At 37.1% G+C, this 21,417-nt stretch overlaps 1 protein-coding gene across 1 annotated transcript in view; it reads left to right on the plus strand.

Annotated features, from left to right (window-relative positions):
* Positions 1-12,511: 12,511 nt before the first annotated feature.
* Positions 12,512-21,417, plus strand: part of cnbd1 (cyclic nucleotide binding domain containing 1) — a 35,104-nt gene continuing 26,198 nt past the window's right edge. The window contains exons 1-2 of the mRNA XM_065259088.1: positions 12,512-12,591; positions 12,644-12,664. Of these exons, the coding sequence (XP_065115160.1) occupies positions 12,512-12,591; positions 12,644-12,664 (101 nt within the window). The remainder of the gene's footprint in view (positions 12,592-12,643; positions 12,665-21,417) is intronic.

Here is a 21,417-nt window from a genome sequence, read left to right on the forward strand (position 1 = left end):
AGGTTTGTTAAATACAGTTTGTGTCCACAGGTGAACAAAGACTCGCAGCCATTGACTACACAGAGCTGAGCGACTTGTGCAGAATAACAGAGCTAAATAATAGGTAGGCTGGTTGAATATGTTATTGACGTGGTAAATTAATATAAATACGCACCTGATTTGATTTTGTTTTGTAAACTGGTGGTAAACTCTGTAAGGTCTTTTAATAGCCAATTTTAGAAAAAGCTATTACTATAACAGTGTTACTTATCTTCACAGTTGCACTTCTACTGAAGAGGCCCATAAAAAATTCATGAACTCTTGTAAAAGAGTTTTCCTGCGACCTCAGACATCTTTACCCAGAATTCACCTCAAAAGCAGCATGTGAGTATTTAATAGAAAATTATCATGAAGTGAAAAAATATAATAAATAAATAAATAAATAAATAAATAAATAAATAAATATATATATATATATATATATATATATATATATATATATATATATATATATATATATATATATATATATATTAATATTTGTAGTAATAGCCAACAAAACATTGCCTGGGTCAATTGTACATTTTCTACCATAAATATATATAACAATTATTAGTAGTAGGCTAATATATGTTGCTAAGGACTTCATTTGGACAACTTAAAGGTGTTTTCTTAATATTAAGATTTTTTTGGGCCATCAGATTCCAGATTTTTAAATATTTCAAATAAAGATCTGTCCATGCGGTTGTCAGCATAGATCAGCAGATGACAGTAAATTGGAAAAGTTTTGTCAAGATGTTAACTTATTTTCCAGTTTTTTTGTCATTAAAGGGGACATTTCACGATACTTTTTAAACATGTAAAATAAATCTATGGTGTCCCCAGAGTATGTATGTGAAGTTTTATCTTAAAGGTAGGGTAACAGATTTGATCCTGAAACATTTTTAGTTATGCTGGTTAAAAGTCTCCTCACATCCTGATAGCAATCACTGTGTTAAGTTGTTTAAATGTATTTGTAGAAATTTATGTCATCTGTGAAAGGCGTAGGACCAAAAAATTTTCAACAAATCATAGATTTCGGTCCGAACGGACGTTTCCTTTTTTGTCCCTCATACGTAAGCGTAATTTGAATTCCCACCGCGCAGCGAGTCCACGCAGACACCATACGTCATCGGCGCGTTAACATGCGCTCACCTCCTGTCTGTAAACAGTGAGAACAGCAAACTTTTATGCTGAATTGACAACCTACACAGGAGCCACAAAACTACAGGCATCTTTAATAACAACAACAGCAAAAACTGCCTGGATTAGCAAGAACAAAAACCTAAATTAACATCAGTAACTTTACTGCTTTACCACAAGATGAAACAGCTGCAGGAGGCAAAGGGTCTGAAAGGGTCGTTGCACTGTTTATTTTGGTAAGGTAGGTACGCGATATGTTTGTATTGAGATGGATTCAGATATTCTACTTTGATGAAACATTGTGTTGCTTATGAAATTTGTGTTCGTTTACGGATTAGCGTAACGATATAGTTACTACGTCTACACAACCGAACGTGTGCTTAAACTAATTCTGATGTAAACCAGTTGTTTATGTTGGTTATTTTGGAAGTGTTTTTCACTTTGTACTGCAAAGTTTTCTCACTGGTGAATGAGACATGAGACGTGACCGTCTGATCTGTGCGTGTTCATGTGTTTTGAAAGAGGCGTGACTTTGGTGGGATTTCATTGCTAGGCGGCTACCGTTAGCATTTTTCTAAATGTGTTACCCTACCTTTAAAATACCATAGATCATTTATTATAGCATCTTAAAATTGCAACTTTGTAGGTGTGAGCAAAATATGGGTTTTTGGGTGTGTCCTTTAAAATGCAAATGAGCTGATCTCTGCACTAAATGGCAGTGCCGTGGTTGGATAGTGCAAATTAAGGGGCGTTATTATCCCCTTCTGACATCACAAGGGGAGCCAGATTTCAATGACCTATTTTGTTCACATGCTTGCAGAGAATGGTTTACCGAAACTAAGTTACTGGGTTGTTCTTTTACACATGTCCTAGGTTAATAAAAGCACTGGGGACCCAATTTTTGCCCTTAAACATGAAAAAAAATTCATGAAATGTCCCCTCTAAAGTGCAGGAAAACAGATCAGGAAGTTTCTAATCCAAGCTAACCCCATCAAGTTTATACAATCTAAAAGTTTAGACAGATGATTTATTTGCTGTATTATGTATATTTTGTATTAAAACTATAAATTCCCTTTAGTAGAAATATATAGCAAACCTACTTTAGAAACACATACACAACAACAAATCAAATGGAGCTGTTTATTTAAACATATATGTAATTCTGGACATTAAAATTCAGTGCATGTGAAGTCTTATTTTACAATCCACATATATTACAGCGAGTGATTTATATTTGCAGATTGAAATAATCTTTGGATCGTACCACCTAACAGAAAGCAAACATTGTGCTCTCCTTTGTTAGATCATTAAAAAGATTTATTGGACTCAAATTTTGGTGCATGTGAAGTTGCACAGCAGTTTTGTTTTCCACTAATGTGCATATTGCTGAATGCATTTTGTGTTTGTTTTTTCATTTTAAAATTCGGTTATAGTTTTGCAGCAAAACTAAATTACTCCTTGGGAATGACTAAAATTGTATTGTACAGAAACTTTGATAATAACAGTGCGTTGGAGCGTTTCTCGCCCCGCGAGCCATATCAAAAGAAGTGCGTCATTATTCTAAAAATCCTCATTGTGCTTTTTAGTAAGTTGGAGCTTGGCGAGTTAAAGTCACAAACAGGAAATGTTTTCTAAAGGACACGTAGGCTGAGGTGTGACGCAGAAACTCTGATCCTGTCAATCAGTTTAGTCCCACTCGGAGATGTACTGAGTAATGTTTATAGTCCTTTAACAGCTTGCCGGAGCAGACGAATCCATGTTTTTGTGGGTAGTGACATATGAGTCATGGTTCTCATTGACTGAAATATAGATATTTTCCCATTTGGGATTGAATGTCTTGTGAAGTGCTCACAAAGGAGACTTATTTAAGGGTCGGTTTAATTGAAAATAGGCGTGTGGTTATCTTCTGTGGTTGTAGCATTGAAAGATCATTGTGATGAAGGCACTGCTAAACTTTTATTTACATGAACATCTGAAAGTTTAAACATGGGCCTACCTACTCATTCTTTATTATTACGTTTTCTTTTCTTTTTATTCATGCACTCCAACACTGATGAACTTGAGTTCAACATGAATATCCTAAAATAAAGATTCAGATGCATGAAAAATAAACAGAAACACATTATTATCTTCTCTGTGTTCTTCTCAACAGTCGAACTTCAATGAAGTTGAGATTATCTGAGTCTTCTCAGGAGTTCAGAAGACAGCCACGTGAAAAACTTACACAGGAGTCACTCATCAGTCATGTGATCAAAGCCCTTAAGAAACTGTGAGTATTAACAAGATTTTTAAAAAAGAGTTTTAAAAAAATAATGTGAAACAAAATAATGAAAGTTGAAAATGTAATTTTTCCAGACAGGATACTTTTCATTATTATAAAAATGAGAATCTAATGTGCATTTTCAATAATAAATAAATTTTAATATCTCAGGCATTCTGCAATGGCAGAAATAAAAAAGCTGTCACTAGGGTGGTACACTTTAAAAAATACACCTTAAGAGGGCATATTAGTACCTTAAAGGTACATATTGGTACTTTATACACAATGGTCCCTCAAAGGTACATATCTGTACCTAAATGATACATATTAGGACCTTTTTAAAGATTACTGACATCTTTTGCACCTTTATTTCTGACAAAGTGTGACTACATGAATTCTTATTTTTAAGTGCTGGTTTATTTTCATTATACTGATTTATGCCCATTTAGTTTTTCCATCTACCAACAGAGGGCAGTGTAGACCCTTGTCCGTACAGTACATCAAACAATCATGCCCTATTTCTGAGTAACACCCATCCCAAATGTATTTGCTTTATCTTTAAACGGTCCCAGTTTATGTCAGAGCTGTTGCAAATTAAATCCAAAGCTTTAATTTTAACAATCAGGAAGACATTTTGAGAACTTTGTTAAATGACATCTGGTAACATTTTATTGAGAGCCCCAGAGCATTATACTGAACTGGACAAATCTCTTGCCAAAAGCTCTCTGCCATTATCTTATAGCATTATCTTAATTCATATTGATAGGCCCTGTTTTATTTTCCTGCTGTCACAGGTCATTATTATGAGAATATCGTAGGAAGAAAGTGGGAAGGAGAGAATGTGCATCATGGGATTCTTTAAATGTTTTCTCCCTTTATATGTTGCTCGTAGGTTTGGGGATGCCATTTCCTTTAATATCATATCTCCCATACGTTCACTGAACGTCTGTGGCCGTGTTGGGCAGATTATACGGGACACAAAACACAGGATATGGAGATCTTTTACTAGTGGTGGATAGGAGCTGGGAATAGTGCAAGGTTTGGGTGCAAAATTAAATAAAGAAATGTGTGTAGGTTTTGCCTGTGCAAAACTCATCGCCAAGAGAGTTGTGTGGGTGGCAAGTTGTTGTTATGCAGTTGTTAAGACGTTCTGAGTATCCAGTTTATTGTTGACGGTTTTGCAGATATTTTATTTAAGTGTACATTTGATCGGTATGTGCTGGAAATCCACGAAATTACATAGATTATATTCATGGATATAACAAGATTGAGCATATGAATAGAGGGCCAATGCAACACTCTGGTGCCGAATGTCCCGCCTTCCAGTTAAAAGAACCAATCATCAATCGATAAAGACTGACCATGCTATGAAGGGGGGTTCTGTACAGAGTCGCATGAGGCGATTGCCAAACTGTATATTAAGCTACTGCATGACCAGTAGCTAAAAAGTAGGGCTGTCAAAAGATTAATCGCGATTAATCGTATACAAAATAAAAGTTTGTGTTTGCATAATATATTCGTGTGTGCATTGTCTGTAGTTATTATGTATTTATACACACATACATGTATACATTTAGGAAACATTTTATTGATGTATTTTTTTAATGTATATGTAATATAAAATATATAATAAATAAATAAATAAATAAATAAATAAATACTACATGTATGCAGTGAATGCAAATAATACATGCATGTGTGTGTATTTATATGTACAAAATTATTAAAACATTGCACACATATATATTATGCAAAAATAGACTTTTATTTTGTATGCGATTAATCACGATTAATCTCTTTACAGCCGTACTAAAAAGTAATTTTGATTTTAGCACAGGATTTTAGTTATATCTGTCTTTCCCTGATCTATTAAATAGGACTTTAGTCTTGCATGACTGAAATAACTGCTCGGAGGCGTTGCAGACATGGCCGCCTACGCCTAGTGGTGCATGAGGCGATTGCCAAACTGTGCGCATGACCAGTAGCAAAAAAGTAGGGCTGTCAAAATATTCATCGCGATTAATCGCATACAAAATAAAAGTTTGTGTTTGCATAATATATTTGTGTGTGCATTTTCTGTAGTTATTATGAATTTATACACACATACATGTATACATTTAGGAAACATTTTATTGATGTATTTTTTTTAAATGTAATATAAAATATATAATAAATAAATAAATACTACATGCATGCAGTGAATGCAAATAATACATGCATGTGTGTGTATTTATTTATATGTTAAAAGTTATTACAACATTGCAAACATATATATTATGCAAAAATAGACTTTTATTTTGTATGCGATTAATCACGATTAATCTTTTGACAGCCGTACTAAAAAGTAATTTTGATTTTAGCACAGGATTTTAGTTATATCTGTCTTTCCCTGTTCAATTAAATAGGACTTTAGTCTTGCATGACTGAAATAACTGCTCGGAGGCGTTGCAGACATGGCCGCCTAATGGTCGATGAGGCGATTGAGGCGATTGCCAAACTGTGCGCATGACCAGTAGCTAAAAAGTAGGGTTGTCAAAAGATTAATCGCGATTAATCACATACAAAATAAAAGTTTGCGTTTGCATGACTGAAATAACTGCTCTGAGGCGTTGCAGACATGGCCGCCTAGTGGTGCGACTTCCCCAAAGGGACTTTGATCTAACCTTGGCCTTGGATTATTTCAAATTCCCAACACTAACAAGTTTGAGCAATAATAATAATAGACTTAGCAAGCATCACTGATAACATACCCCCAAATCTAACAGAATTGGCCACAGCATCACATAGGCAAAAGCTTGCATTGGTACATCATGGTGGTAGACCCTAATAAGCATGCATACTGAGCACTCAGCATGTCAGAGATGGACTAGGCCCTAGGCAAAGTTAATGGAGGCAGATGGCAGAACATTTCTCCTGGAATGGATCGCTACTTTGATGTGCTTTGCATGCTTCGCTATAACAAGAGAACATTAGTGCTTTAATGTGGCGTAATAAAAGTGAGTAATATGGATCACATACTGAGAGCTTGGACAGCTACAGGCAGGACTTCTTGTGATGCCCTCAGTTGTACTTGCGGTAACGTCACCCGCAGGATCCCGGTTATGTCCTTGTAAACGACCATCTTTGGATCCCGCAAAGATCATAATGCTTTTTCATGACTTCATGGATTTTTTGCCAGCTCGCTGTCTGGAAATCTGGGTCACATATGCCAAGTACCACTGGGGGAATATGTTCAAAGATGTGTGCTGGATAACAGAAGTAGGTCATGGTTTTATTCGATATGGGAGACGGGATTGTCTCACCCCTGTGACATTCAGCGCTCTGTGTTGTGAAAGAATCCAAGCCTTGTGGAAATGAGATTAGAAAGGGTAAAAAAATTGTAAGGCCGTAGTGATGGACGCTTAACAGTGCCACAGGAGTCATTAATGAATGGCGAATAAAAGACCAAGGGTTTACAAACTAACCAAAATACTCATCACGGATTTGTTTTAATGTCAATATGACTTAAAGAGTACATTTGTCATTGCTAAAAACAAGGTTATTTTGTGTATTTGATATAAGACAATGTGTTCTCGTGGTTTATGATAAAAAAACATTATTTACCACACATTTTTGTACCTTCAGATTTCACTCTCTTCCTGAAACACATGGATTTGAAAAGCTCTGTGTCCCTGATTGGCCAGCTAGTCTGTATGTTGTGATTGGTCTGAATACCTCTGACGTCAGCAGGAAATGTGACGCTCCTTACTATGTTTGAAAGATTCGCTTACAATGCAATGCTAACAGGAGGTAACTTACAGAGTCCAAGCGGAATGAATTATGATAAGGTCGGTCTTGTCTACATCACCAATCCTAGGAAGTAAACTGTTGCCTACAATCCATGTGTTTGTTGTAGTCCAAGAAAAGAGATTTACATTGGAGACGATAACTCGCATCATTGTTTACTTTGGGGTTTGTACCTTTTGCATATCCTTAACATGTACTAATACACACTTACACACCAAAGGAAATGTAAAAACGTGAATCGGACAATAGCTGCTCTTTAAACATGGACCCTGTTTACTTCATAGTGCACGTTTCCATGCTTTGTTGTGTACGAATGATCAATGCACATTATTAAAAAAGTCTTTGTAACCTTTTATCTACAACCCCAAATCAGAAACAGTCGGGAAAAAAGGAATGGAATAATTTACAAATCTCATAAACTTATATTTTATTCACAATAGAATATAAATAACATATCAAATGTAGAAAGTGAGACATTTTGAAATGTCATGCCAAATATTGGCTCATTTTGGATTTCATGAGAGCTACACATTCCAAAAAAAGTTGGGACAGGTAGCAATAAGAGGCCGGAAAATTTAAATGTACATATAAAGGAACAGCTGGAGGAGGACCAATGTTTAGGAATGGGAATGTTGTCCCATTCTTGTCTAAAACAGGCTTTTAGTTGCTCAACTGTCTTAGGTCTTCTTTGTTGTATCTTCCTCTTTATGATGCACCAAATGTTTTCTGTGGGTGAAAGATCTGGACTGCAGGCTGGCCATTCAGTACTCAGATCCTTCTTCTAGCAGTCTTGATGTTGTAATTGATGCAGTATGTGGTCTGGCATTGTCATGTTGGAAAATGCAAGGTCTTCCCTGAAAGAGACAATGTCTGAATGGGAGCATATGTTGCTCAAAAACTTGGATAAACCTTTCAGCATTGATGGTGCCTTTCCAGATGTGTAAGCTGACCATGCCACACGCACTCATGCAACCCCAAAACATCAGAGATGCAGGTTTCTGAAATGAGCATAAAATAACACTTTGTGTTGTCATTGTCCTCTTTAGTCCGGATGAAATAGCGTCCCAGTTTTCCAAAAAGACCTTCAAATTTTGATTCATCTGACCACAGAACAGTTTTCCATTTTAAATGATCCTTGCCCAGGGAAAACGCCTTTGCTTCTGGATCATGTTTAGATATGGCTTCTTGTTTGACCTATAGAGTTTTAGCCGGCAACGCGAATGGCACAGTGGATTGTGTTCACCGACAATGTTTTTAGTAGTATTCCAGAGCCCATGTTATGATTTCCATTACAGTAGCATTCCTGTATGTGATGCAGTGCCGTCTAATGGCCCGAAGATCACGGGCATCAAGTATGGTTTTCCAGCCTTGACCCTTACGCACAGAGATTGTTCCAGATTCTCTGAATCTTTGGATGATATTATGCACTGTAGATGATGATAACTTCAAACTCTTTGCAATTTTTCTCTGAGAAACTCAGAAATCTATTTTTCACCGCATCATTGGGGGAATTGGTGATTCTCTGCCCATCTTGACTTCTGACAGACACTGCCACTCTGACAGGCTTTTTTATACCCAATCATGTTGCCAATTGACCTAATATGTTGCAAATTAGTCCTTAAGCTTTTCCTTTTGTGTATATTTAACTTATTGCTACCTGTCCCAACTTTTGTTGGAATGTGTAGCTCTCATGAAATCCAAAATGAGCCAATATGTTATTTATATTCTATTGTAAATAAAATATAAGTTTATGCGATTAGTAAATTATTCCATTCTTGTTTTACTCACAATTTCTACAGTGTTCCAACTTTTTCTGATTTGGGGTTGTAAACTTAATAGCTTGCTCGTTATTTCTTTGCTTACGTCACAAATTCGTCCCTGTCGGTTCATAATGGTACCTAACGCCCACTTTTCTCAATCCCCTGGATGCCATAACTACACCATCTGTGCCCATAAGATGTGCAAAAGTTACTGACATAAGGTGCTTTCATTCGTAAGACGGTATGTTTCTGTGTTTTACACATCTTTTATATGTTTTATTAATCAGACGGTAATTTAATAATCTAAAGGTCATTTGCCGACCTGCTGTGTAATCACTCAGTCATATGCGTGTTTGTTTTCTTTATATCTGGTCCTGTCACTAAGCCAGATTTCCCCATCCAGGTCTCATGGGGTGCCGAACCAACTGTGCTGGCAAAGTACGTCCACACACGCATGCATACACACACAGTTCCTGTTCATGCACACTGTTCCCGTGAGAGCCTGTCTCTTTGCCAGCTCTGGAGGCAGGAAGTGCTTGGCTTCCCACCGCGCTGGCTTCGCCCATGTAGTTTGACGTCCAGGAGGGCGATGTAAAAGGCAGAGTTGGGGGGGCAGCGGAAGACGTTCGGCTTATTTTACGAAGGAAGCCGGCCAGCGCGGCCTGCTTTGTGCGCAAATTCTGACTGTATTTTGGTTATAGTTCATGTATTTATTTTGCTCTGTGATTCAGAGCTCTGACCCGTACTCTAGATTTCCATTTTCCCACAATTCATGTGTTTCCCGGGGATGTGTGCTGGATTGTGAAACGTACTTTGACCTAGAAAAGCTTTAAGTGTTACCTGATTGGCTTTCGTTTGTATTTCCCTTGATATAGCATGAGACCCTAGGACCCTTTAAGGGTCTGCGGCCTCCTTTTGAAGACCCATGGTCTACATACATTTCTCACTCAAGTTTATTAGGTCCATGTTGCACTTTGTGATCTTTCATGGTCTTATAAGAAGACAATCACCCAGTCTTTAGGCATTGTGGCCATTATAATGAACATTTTAGACTGAAATTAGTGTGAAAAGTTAGGGTTAGCTATCCTGATTCTGCGTTTGGTTTGATTGGATGAGACATTTGATGGCTTAGAGATTTTTGTGAAGAAAAGTGGAATGAGTATTTTGCACTATAGCATACATCTATCCTGTTTCAGTTTAAGCTTGTTGACCTATTAACGTCAGGAAGGTTTGCTGGTTAAGTTCGTTCGAAGCCTGGTTGGGACACCGGCATGTTTTAACAGCACAACATGCGCTGGAAATCCATTTAGGCTGAGATTTTCAATGGAGAAACATTGATCATTTTAGTGAATTGAACACAGGTGCGCAGTACAGGGAATTTGGATACTCATACTGAATCACACAAACATGTAAAATCCACCTTCTTATTCATTTAGCTCCATCAGGGGACACCGTAAGCGGATTTCTGTCTATTAAGATTGTAAAAACCACAATATAACATCTGTCACCATCTATATATACAGCCAACTGACTTAATTATCTTCCAGGGGAGTTCAGACGTGTATATCACGTAAAATGTTTCGTTTTATGTTTTTGTCTTGAAGTTTAGATCATTTGGAAAGCTCTGGGGATGTGTGCTTAGACAATGATTGGCTGGGTTTCCTATCAGCCTACATTATCTAAACCACTGATGTACTATATTTGTGGTTTAAGAGGTTGTCATGGTAACAGATGAGAGGGATGAAAGGAAGCCAAATGGCAGCAAAACTCCAAACTTCGTATCTTGATTGTATTTTGTTTCTCAATAACAGTCATACTGATGTTCACTAAAAAAACTTTAATTTCTAAGTTGCTGGACAATGCTAGGGGAAATGTGTTAGTGGGATTTAGGGGTGGGCGATTTTGGACTATTGGCCATGTTTCTGTGTTAAATGAGCGCGCAAGTCGCGTTCCCGCTGCTAATTAAGCTTGTGAGCATTTTTACCGCTTTATTGGCCTTAAAGGGACACTTATTTTCCAGCTCCCCTGAAATTAAACATTTGATTTTTACAGTTTTGGAATCCATTCAGCTGATCTCCGGGTCTGGCGGTACCACTTTTAGCATAGCTTAGCATAATCCATTGATTCTGATTAGACCATTAGCATCGCGCTAAAAATAACCAAAGAGTTTGGATTTTTTCCTATTTAAAACTTGACTCTTCTGTAGTTACATCGTGTACTAAGACCGACAGAAAATTAAAAGTTGCTATTTTCTAGGCAGATGCTAGGAACTATACTCTCATTCTGGTGTAATAATCAAGGACTTTGCTGATGTAAAATGGCTGCAGCAGGCGTAGTGATATTACGCACTGCCTGAAAATAGTCCCCTTTGTTACTTTCAATAACAGGGGACTATTTTCAGGCGCTGCGTAATATTTTCAAAAAATATGCGTCAAAAAGATGCTCATAAACACGAAGATTTAGGTCTTAAGAGAAAGTAAACAGTTGAAAAGCAAACGCACGAGTATTGAGAAAAACCTTTCACTGCTCTTAACAAAATGAATTTTCTACCTTTAATAAGATGTTTTTTGTCTTTTTTTATGCTTGTATATTTTTTTGTGAAAATTATAAAAATTCTATGGCATTAAAGATTTTAATTACATACAAACCTTAGAAAACTCTACTGTGATACAAATCTTATCATGATATAAAACGAATCCTATTCTTTTTGGTCATATCGCCCACCCCTAGCGGGAGTTAAAGGGGGTTTCCACATTGATCTCACTGAACATTTAAAATCTCACTGGCGATTTTGTATGAATCAGGCGTGCCACACACATCCTGAAAAGTGAAGCCAAAACATTTTGCCCTTTGGTGAATGGGTCCAGTATAGGTCACAAACCCCACTCTTTACATAAACTAATGCAATGTTAGTCAAACTTAAAAATCTAATATTTTTTTTATCAGAAATGTTTTTGGTTGTTTTAGTCATTTCTTATCATGCAGATGTTCTTTTAAGTGATCAGTTTTCTAATAAGTTTGGTTTAAGGTAGTTATTAGATGCTATTGGGGTGTTATAACATGATTTGTGTGTTTATCATTGAGTCAAACTGGATGACTCCTGCGCAGACCCAGGCTCTAAGTGAAGTCAGCTGCCAGTTTTGTGACATTTTGGCCTCAATTGTTTCAAGTCTAGGAGATGCGTTGTATATCTTTTACTGTGGTCTTTGATATGAATTCATATGCATTGCAATGAAGTTGAGACATTCGTAAATTTACTGTCCAATTCAAGGTGAGTGCAGCTATGCACAGCGGCCATTCACAGAGACGACAGCTTGAAAATATGTGACCCTGAAATCCAGGCTAATCATAATCTAATGATGAGATTTGGAGCATCAAAGTTTGATTTGAGTAATTGATTACATTTTTTTATGATCTTATTCATATATATATATATATCAAGGTTATATTTTTACAGAATGTTCATTACTTTATGATGATATTATATAAAAACAGTAAATCACAAAAATAGAGTTTAGCTGGGTTTTTACAGGCAGGGTCACATATGGGGTTGGCACAGTGGCACGGTGGCTCAGTGGGTGGCACTGTTGCCTTACAACAAGAAGGTCCCTGGTTCGAGTCCCGGTCAGGTCTGGTGGTTTTCTTGTGATGTATTTGCATGTTCTCCCTGTTTCAGGGTGGGTTTACTTCTGAGTAGGTAAGTTAGGACAGTGTTTCCCAACCAGGGGGTCGGGGCCCACAGGGGGGCATCAGCAGATTTCCACAGGGGCCTCAAGATGACTTAAAATGATAAAAAATTGGACAAAACAAGCATTAAAATAAGCTAAAACAAGCAAAAATCAAGATGTTTCTTATTTTTTTGGCAATTTTGTGAGTTAGTGGGGGGGCCTTCAAATATTTTTGTGGGCAACTAGGGGGTCTTGAAGTGAAAAAGGTTGGAAACCACTGAGTTAGGTGTATTGGAGATACCAAATTGCCCCTCACCTAACCTGTGTATGGATCAACTTGTGTATGGATCAACCGGTTCTCACTATAAATATAGCCATAGATGCTGGAATGGTGTGAAGAATAAATAAAGAAAGAAAAGAAAGAAAGGGTCACATATGTCGGATTTTACAAGAATTGGTTCATTGGTTCAATAGGAACCTGATGAAAATAACAGGTCAAACCAGCTTGAGGCAGTCATGCATAAGTGTGATGTTATTTTATTTTTGTGCAAGAAAAACTTTAATTCTCACGTATCATGCTGTGTAGATAATCTTACATCTGCTGTCGGTCTGTTTTGAGTTTTAATAAGTGTAGATTCCATGAGCAGAAATTTAAGATTTTGGGCCACAGAGAAAACACCCAGGATTGGATTACTTTTGGATTACTTTATTGAAGCGTGGGAAAAGCCAGATAGAAATTTAACAGTGATCTTTTTTAATGGAAATATAAGCAGGATCAGGTGCTGTTTGAAATGGATTTGCTGATGGTTCTGACTGATGGGGTTATGGGAACAGTAGACTGGCAAATCTCTTCATGCAGGAATCTGTTTAATGGATCTGCATATTCTTATGAGAAGAGCCTGAATACAAAAGCAGCTGCAGTGGAAACTTCATCATCATAACCGGAGAGGTGGAGTGGGATTGGTGATGAAGGGGAAGTCCACGGGAAGACGAGACCTGTCTCCTTTGACCGAACTCTTTTGTTGTCAAACTTGAGAACAGGATTTATTTGTCCCAAAGGCACTCACAGTCTTAACCCAGAAACGCTCTTAGGATACCTGGTTCAGATTTAAACTTGGTCATTACTTAGTGGAGTATTGATTCCTGAGCCATAAACCCTTTGAGCAATAAAATATTGCTGGTGGAACCTTTCTTCACTGTTATAATACAGTTCATGACAAAGATTTTAGAGAATGACTTGCAACCCTGCAGGGTGCCACTCACAAACCTTCTCAAAAGTGTGCCCCAAATCTTTGCAATAGATGCAATATCAAGTCTGAAAACGTGTGCACAATGATTTTACACAATGTTTCCTTTTAGCAGAGCGTCCTGCTGGGCGTGCACGCGGGTTTTGTTTTCCCAGAGTTGTGATTTGGTCCAAAACGCGTTTTTAGTTTGATGACATACACACGTATTGGCAGAGGAGTCTTATTTAACAGCTTTGACAGTTTTAATTTGTGCTTTGGTTTGTCAGGACCTGATACTCTTTGGCTGTTAGCGGGATAACCTCAGAACCAGATGGAGAAAGCGATCTCTCTGTCAGCTGTCACAGAAGAGTGAGGAAAGAGATTATGACTTTTCCATTCTTTCACTCGCACAAGTGCACTGCAGACAGTGTCTGGTTGCTGGATTTTCAATGTTTGTTCTCCGAGCAGATGAAATGAATGTTAAAGGGACACGCCACTTTTTTTTTACCGTTTTGGAATCCATTCAGTTGATCTCCGGGTCTGACGCTAGCACTTTTAGCATAGCTTAGCACAATCCATTGAATCTGATTAGACCATTAGCATCGCGCTAAAAAATAACCAAAGAGTTTGGATATCTTTCTTACAGTATTTAAAACTTGACTCTTCTGTAGTTACATCGTGACAGAAAATTAAATTTTGCGATTTTCTAGGCAGATATAACTAGGAACTATACTGTCATGGCTGCAGGAGGCACAATGATATTACGCAGCAGCCGAAAATAGTCCCCTTAGTAACTTTGAATGGCAGGGGACTATTTTGGGGCAGTGCGTAATATCACTACGCCTGCTGCAGCCATGTTACGGCAGCAAATTCCTTGATTATTACACCAGAATGAGAGTATAGTTCCTAACCATATCTGCCTAGAAAATCACAATTTTCCGTCGTCTTAGTACACGATGTAGCTACAGAAGAGTCAAGTTTTAAATAGGAAAAATATCAAAACTCTTTGGTTATTTTTTGCGCGATGCTAATGTTCTAATCAGATTCAATGGATTATGCTAAGCTATAATAAAAGTGCCAGCGCCAGACCCAGAGATCAGCTGAATGGATTCCAAAACGGTAAAAATCAAATGTTTAACTCTAGGGGGGCTGAAAAATGAACATATTTTCAAAAAAAGTGGAGTGTCCCTTTAAAGTGTACGTTTTGGAAATGCGACACATAAGATGTCCCTACTACCTGACGGAGATAACTTATCTAGAAGCAAAACATCTAAGCCCGGGCTCACATACAGGGTTTTTCAAATTCAGGCCATTAATTAAATTTGATTGTAGCACACACACACATGGAGAATCTTGACTGAATTTCATCTTTTAAATCTTAACCATGCCCACACTACAAGATAATTTTAAGATTATCATGCCACTAAACGGCTCGTTATAGTCGTGCGTAGGTCCTACGGCGTAGCAGCGACGGCGTAGGTTCCGCGTCGGTTTTCATTTATACTTTTGCGTCGTTGTCCGTGTCGACGTGCAAACACACGCGCGACCGCTGGTGGGCAGTATCCACGCGTGTAACCAGAGTAGCAGCGCGATCGTCAGAGAAGAAGCAGCTTGGCAAGTTAACCCACAAACAAAGAAGAAACAGCAACTTGTTGTGTATAATTTGAGAAGACCAGCAATGATGGAAGTAAATAAACAGCGACTTTTGATGTAGTTTGAGTTAAATCACTCCTCAACTTGGCTCTTCTTTGTTTTCACCATCACAAACGGAAATACCTATGACGCATTTTTTTTTTACCTGACGGGAGGGGTTCTGGTGGACCAATCACAGCGCTTGTGGTCCGCGTAGATCTGACGCACTGTTAAAATTTTTACGAGGTGCACATCAGGCTACGCACAGGCTATGGATAGCCTACACCGAACCTACGCACGACTATAAATCGCCCTTAAGAGTGTGACCTCACAGGGAAATTAATGTAATCTAATAGAGATTGTGAAGCATTTATTTGTAATGTTTACACTAGTTGCTTTGTGTTTAAAACCCAGATTCTTTCTTCTCAGCTCTTGTTTTCAAGGCAACGGTCTAGATTTGTTTTTAATTGCTTACATAATTTTAACCTCAGACTTGCAACAGTCTTTCTATCCAGGGTCCATATTATTTTATATATCCATATATATGTATCCAAACAGCACAGGGATGCTAAACAATTAATCGCGATTAATCGTTAGCAGAATAAAAGTTTTTGTTTACATCATATATGTATGTGAACTGTGTATAATAAATTTGTATAAATAAATGTACACACATGCATGTATATGTTTTAGAAATGTTTATGTATAATTTATATTATCTATAAATATAAATACTTAATATATAAAAAAATGTTTTCTTAAAATTATACATGAATGTGTTCATATTTATATATATACATATTTATTGTACACAGTTTACACACATATGTGATGTAAACAAAAACTTTTATTCTGCTAACGATTAATCGCGATTAATTGTTTAGCATCCCTAGCATATATTTTCTACAGAATAGACAAACGTGACTGGTTAACAACATATGTTGCTTTTTGGATGCTGATCAACCAGCTTTAGGTTTTCTTAGTTAAGCTGGTTCATCATTTACAATACATTTACTGTAAAATCGTACTGTATCCATTTGGCACAAGTGCTTATTAAAGAAGACCTAAATTGCATTAAAGGTTCATTATGTATTTCCTGGGATTCAAACCCGTGACAGCGGCATTGCTATAAACACTATAAAGCTAGGCCAGTACCAAATCAACATAAATGGTTTTGACAAATCTTTTCAGCAGGGATATTAAACCAGAAGACCACCCATGATGGATCACTAGGCGTTTCTCATAAATGTTACAGCAGCGATGGGAACAGTCTTATCGTTGTTGGCTTTTACCACAATTGTCTTTTCTGATTTTCCTGGTGGGATAAAGAAAATAAAAAGAAAAGTAAAATCAATTTGATTCTGAAGCCTAACCTCATTTCCCCCCCAATTTTGCGTTCTTTCAGGAAAAGCGTCAGGACAATTTCAGAAAAGACAGTTGAGGTTATCAGCAATAAGATTTGCACTTCCAGATTGAATTGATTACCCCGAGAAGGTTTTCCTTTTATCTTAAAAGCAAAGTGGCACTTAGAATCTGAATTAAGTTCGCTGCCCATTCTGACCCCCCAAAAAACCCAGCTCTTTGGCTTTAACTTAAAGATAGGCCTTATCGATGTTCCTCTCTCTAGGTGATTTATGTCAGTGGCTGGTCTTGGTTTAGTGGCAATTTTCCCGGTGCATTCTCTAGAGATAGTTTGCAGGAAAGTATTTGGTGCCTGATAAGATAGTGTTGTAAAGGCGGCCCGCTCCGAGGATAAGGACGATTACAGTTATTTGTTGACAAAGCTTCTTGTTGTCCGTCAGACCTGTGGATGCGTTGGCAGCTGTCATTTTTTTGATGGGGTCGTAATGGTCTCATTGGCTTAGCGGTTTAAAAACATGAAACCGCCCTTCACCCTTGCCATGATGGGTGATGTGTGGACATCTTTACTTTGGGATTTTGGCAACCCTGTTTTTGTGTTGTTTTATCAAGGTTGTGGCTCTGATAGAAGATTGTTTGCTTTCTTTTGTGAATTTGCTCGTTTTGTCAGCTGCATTTTCACCTCTGCTGTTTTAATTCTCTGCCACAGGTATGCAACACAATCATAATATGTTTTCATACAGAAAGCAATAATGCATTTTTTACTATTTATTGAATCAAAGTTTCCTCTAGTAAATTTAATTTTTACCATATCATCTATGGTAAATTTATAATTTATGGAAGTGTATGGAAATATCCTGGGATTAAGCCAGAGATCATTTACTAGTTGGCGTCCGTTATCTGTTTTATTAACAAGCCGCCGGCTGGAAATATTTCTAAAAAATATGTTTTAGGGTTTAATGTTTGTCCATTTGAGATGATGTATGCATCAGAGCTCACCGAGAGTTTAACAAAAGACAGGGACACATAACTAAAACCTACTACCATTTAATAGAAAAAATATGCTTTATTGTCCCATCACTGGAAAATTTGTCTTGGATTTATCATGACACAGCCAGTACATAAATCCAATTCAACACAATTCCAACATCCAATTAAAGGCGGGGTGCCTGATTTTTGAAAAACACTTTGGAAAATGGAGTCTGACTGAGTACCAAAACAAACTTGTAGCCAATCAGCAGTAAGGGGTGTGTCTACTAACCAACATTGTTGCCTGGGTTGCGTATGTGTATAAAATAAATACAGCACCATCTCATAACTAAAACTACAGAATCTTAATTACGTTTTTTTACAGCACTTGGCACAAAATAATTTTTATTCCGGCTAGACTTACACATCGGGACCCTGAATCTTTTCCCTAAAGGTAAAAGGGTTCAAATTTGTATGTGTGACTCATCACCAACAATTTTCCTAGCATGCTTAAGAACAGATGCCTCATGTCCTGTATAGTTTTTTTATTCTCCCATCCTAAAATTTTTAGAGTAACGTGTACCACAAGTCATCCTTCAGCCTTTCCAGGAAATATAACCTTGAACACGGCTACTAATATGAGAAGACCAGCATAGTAAATTATCTATATGGACTCCTAAATATTTATATGAAGACACCTGTTTAATGGTATTACCATGAATTATTACCAGGCTATGGTCCCCCACAGACCATGAATCAAATATTATTTTTACGGCCTTCATTCCATTTAAAAGAAGTGAATTAGTATCACATTTGTTCACGATTATTCATATTTGATATAAGAAAAACATAACTTTCTCGATCTACAGTAATCTGAATGGCTGACCTTTCACACTTCAGTAAAAGAGCACATAGGTGTTTAATGTACTGTATTACACCATTTAAAAAAAAACAATAGTTTTACAGTAATTTAGTGAGCATTTTTTAAATTAAACTATAAGTTTGTGATTTGTAAAAATACAGGTTTAAAACATTTAATGGGTGGGATTCAAAGTAAAAAAAATTCAAAAGATTTACTAATAAATATCTGTTAAAGGGGTCATATTATGATACTTTTTTAAGATGTCAAATAAATCTATGGTGTCCCCAGAGTACGTATGTGAAGTTTTAGCTCAAAATATCATATACTGTAGATCATTTATTATAACATGTTAAAATTTCCACTTTGTAGGTGTGCGCAAAAATTTGCCGTTTTTGGGTGTGTCCTTTTAAATGCAAATGAGTTGATGAAATGCAAATACTGATCACCATAATGGTGGTTTGTTGAAATTGAAACTCAGTTGTGCGGTCGATTATTATTTTTCTCTCTTTCTGCACTAAATGGCAGTGCCATGATAGTTGGATAGTTCAGATGAAGGGATGATATCATTATAATAAGACTCTCTACCTACGTCACAAAACCCGAATGACCTCATTTTAAAAATGGCTTACCAAAACTAAGTTACTGGGTTGACCTTTTTCACGTTTTCTAGGTTGATAGAAACACTGGGGACACAAATATAGCACTTTTACATTTTCATGATATGTCCCCTTTAATAAAACAATAATATATAAAATATATAATAAAAGTCCCCCGGTAGTTGACAATTTTATTACTTAAAATTAATCTTTGAGCATCATAAATGCATATGTAAGTTTTTGCTGTGACTATAATTTTTTCATGCTTTAAAATACCTTGAATGTAACTGTACAGCTTTTCCTTATTTGGTTTACACCATGAATATGCTAATTATTCCCTGCCTCTACTTATTCACACCAGCTCGGACCAAAGATACGGATATGCAAATTTGTTCCCGCCTCCACTCCATCGCACCAGCTCGGCCATAGATATATATGTACATAGATTAGGGTTTTGGCGATAGACGATAGTATCGTGTATCGACGATCGTCAGACACATCGCTAATAGCAGGCTTTCATGATGATAGTTGCCAATAGTTATTATTATAACCAGCATTATAGTTTTACATTAACTTATGCATTGCGTACTTTTCCTCGCATGAGAGGGTTTGTGGGCTTTACTTTGCACGAGGGAGCTTTCTCGCACCCACATAGACTTTTGCTCGGACCTGAATGCGCACGTCATGGACTCCTTCTAGCACCTGAACTTGTAAAACGCACGGCTCTGACATTACCTTGCACTGGAGATGTTGTTAGGCGTGCAGAGAGTTAAAACCAGTGAGTTTTTTGTTCCCACTCCCTGGCACGCAGGAAATCTTTGAGCGCCTGGACTTAATTAATGACGCGGATGGATTAATGGAATCCGTTTTAAGAAGGTTGCGGTCATGACAGTGTTGCCCTTGTTTTTTTGTCCACCAATCAAGTGACTTGTCATTAATAAGTAAAAAATGACCAAGTAAATAAATACGTAAACTACTGCCCCGCCCCCCAATATTGTCGGCATTCGCTCAACACTAACATAGATTCCATATTCGGCAGTTCTAGACACATAGCTGCTAAGGCCGATTTCACAATGCATATTACAATTTATTATAAAAGTAATTCTTCTATATATTTTTGTTTCAGTTTTTCAACTTCTAAAATCCTAAAATCTTTCATTTTAAAAGAAAACTGGATGAAAAGTTTTTATTACATTTTATTAAATTGTTTAATATTTTAAATGTAGCTGAACAATTTGTGGTTTATTGGTTTTATTTGAACATTTTTTTCATCATGACTCTTAAATGAAACAGCTGCATACTGTTTTGGCAGCAAGTTAGGGGATAACAAACTTGGCATTCAGAAGATGTTTTGTGAACCTTGAAATTAAAGCAGGCGAAGTGTAGGCCCATGCGAGATGTTCCTGTAAATTATAAACTCACGTTTGGGCATCTCTGCTAACACTACTTTAACTCTGGCATCTATGTAGCAAATGTATTCCAGTTTATTGATTGTACTCTGGAGTGTATCAAAGATTTAAATAAGTGTAGGTGTATAATGATCGCAAGACTGTGCTGTTTGTTACTTGATTTTATTGCTATAGTTAAAAGCATTGGCATAGAAAGGGTGATGGATATCAGACGTAGTTAAGAGATGGCGTATTCAAAGCAGAATTGTTAAAGAACATTTACTGGAAAGCCCTTAAGTGTCCGAAGCAAGCTGAGATGAGGCTGGGACTGATTTCCTAAACACACAACTGCACACAAACACTCACAAAGGATTGATTGATGGGTCTGACTTTATTTTAGCATAAGCAAACTCTCTCATACACATGAAGCATTGTAATGACCCAGCTATCCTTGCAATGGTGTGGTCCTGATAGCGAAAACTCCTCCCCAGCCAATGTCGTTTACTTTTTTATCACTCTTTAAAGGGACACTCCACTTTTTTTGAAAATATGCTAATTTTCCAGCTCCCCTAGAGTTAAACTTTTGATTTTTACCATTTTGAAAATCCATTCAGCAGATCTCCGGGTCTGGCACTAGCACTTTTAACATATCTTAGCACAATCCATTAAATCTGATTAGAACATTAGCATCGCGCTAAAAAATAACCAAAGAGTAGACTATTTTTCCTATTTAAAACTTGACTCTTCTGT

This window comes from Paramisgurnus dabryanus, chromosome 22 (genome assembly GCF_030506205.2).
Source record: "Paramisgurnus dabryanus chromosome 22, PD_genome_1.1, whole genome shotgun sequence".
Taxonomy (NCBI): Eukaryota; Metazoa; Chordata; class Actinopteri; order Cypriniformes; family Cobitidae; genus Paramisgurnus; species Paramisgurnus dabryanus.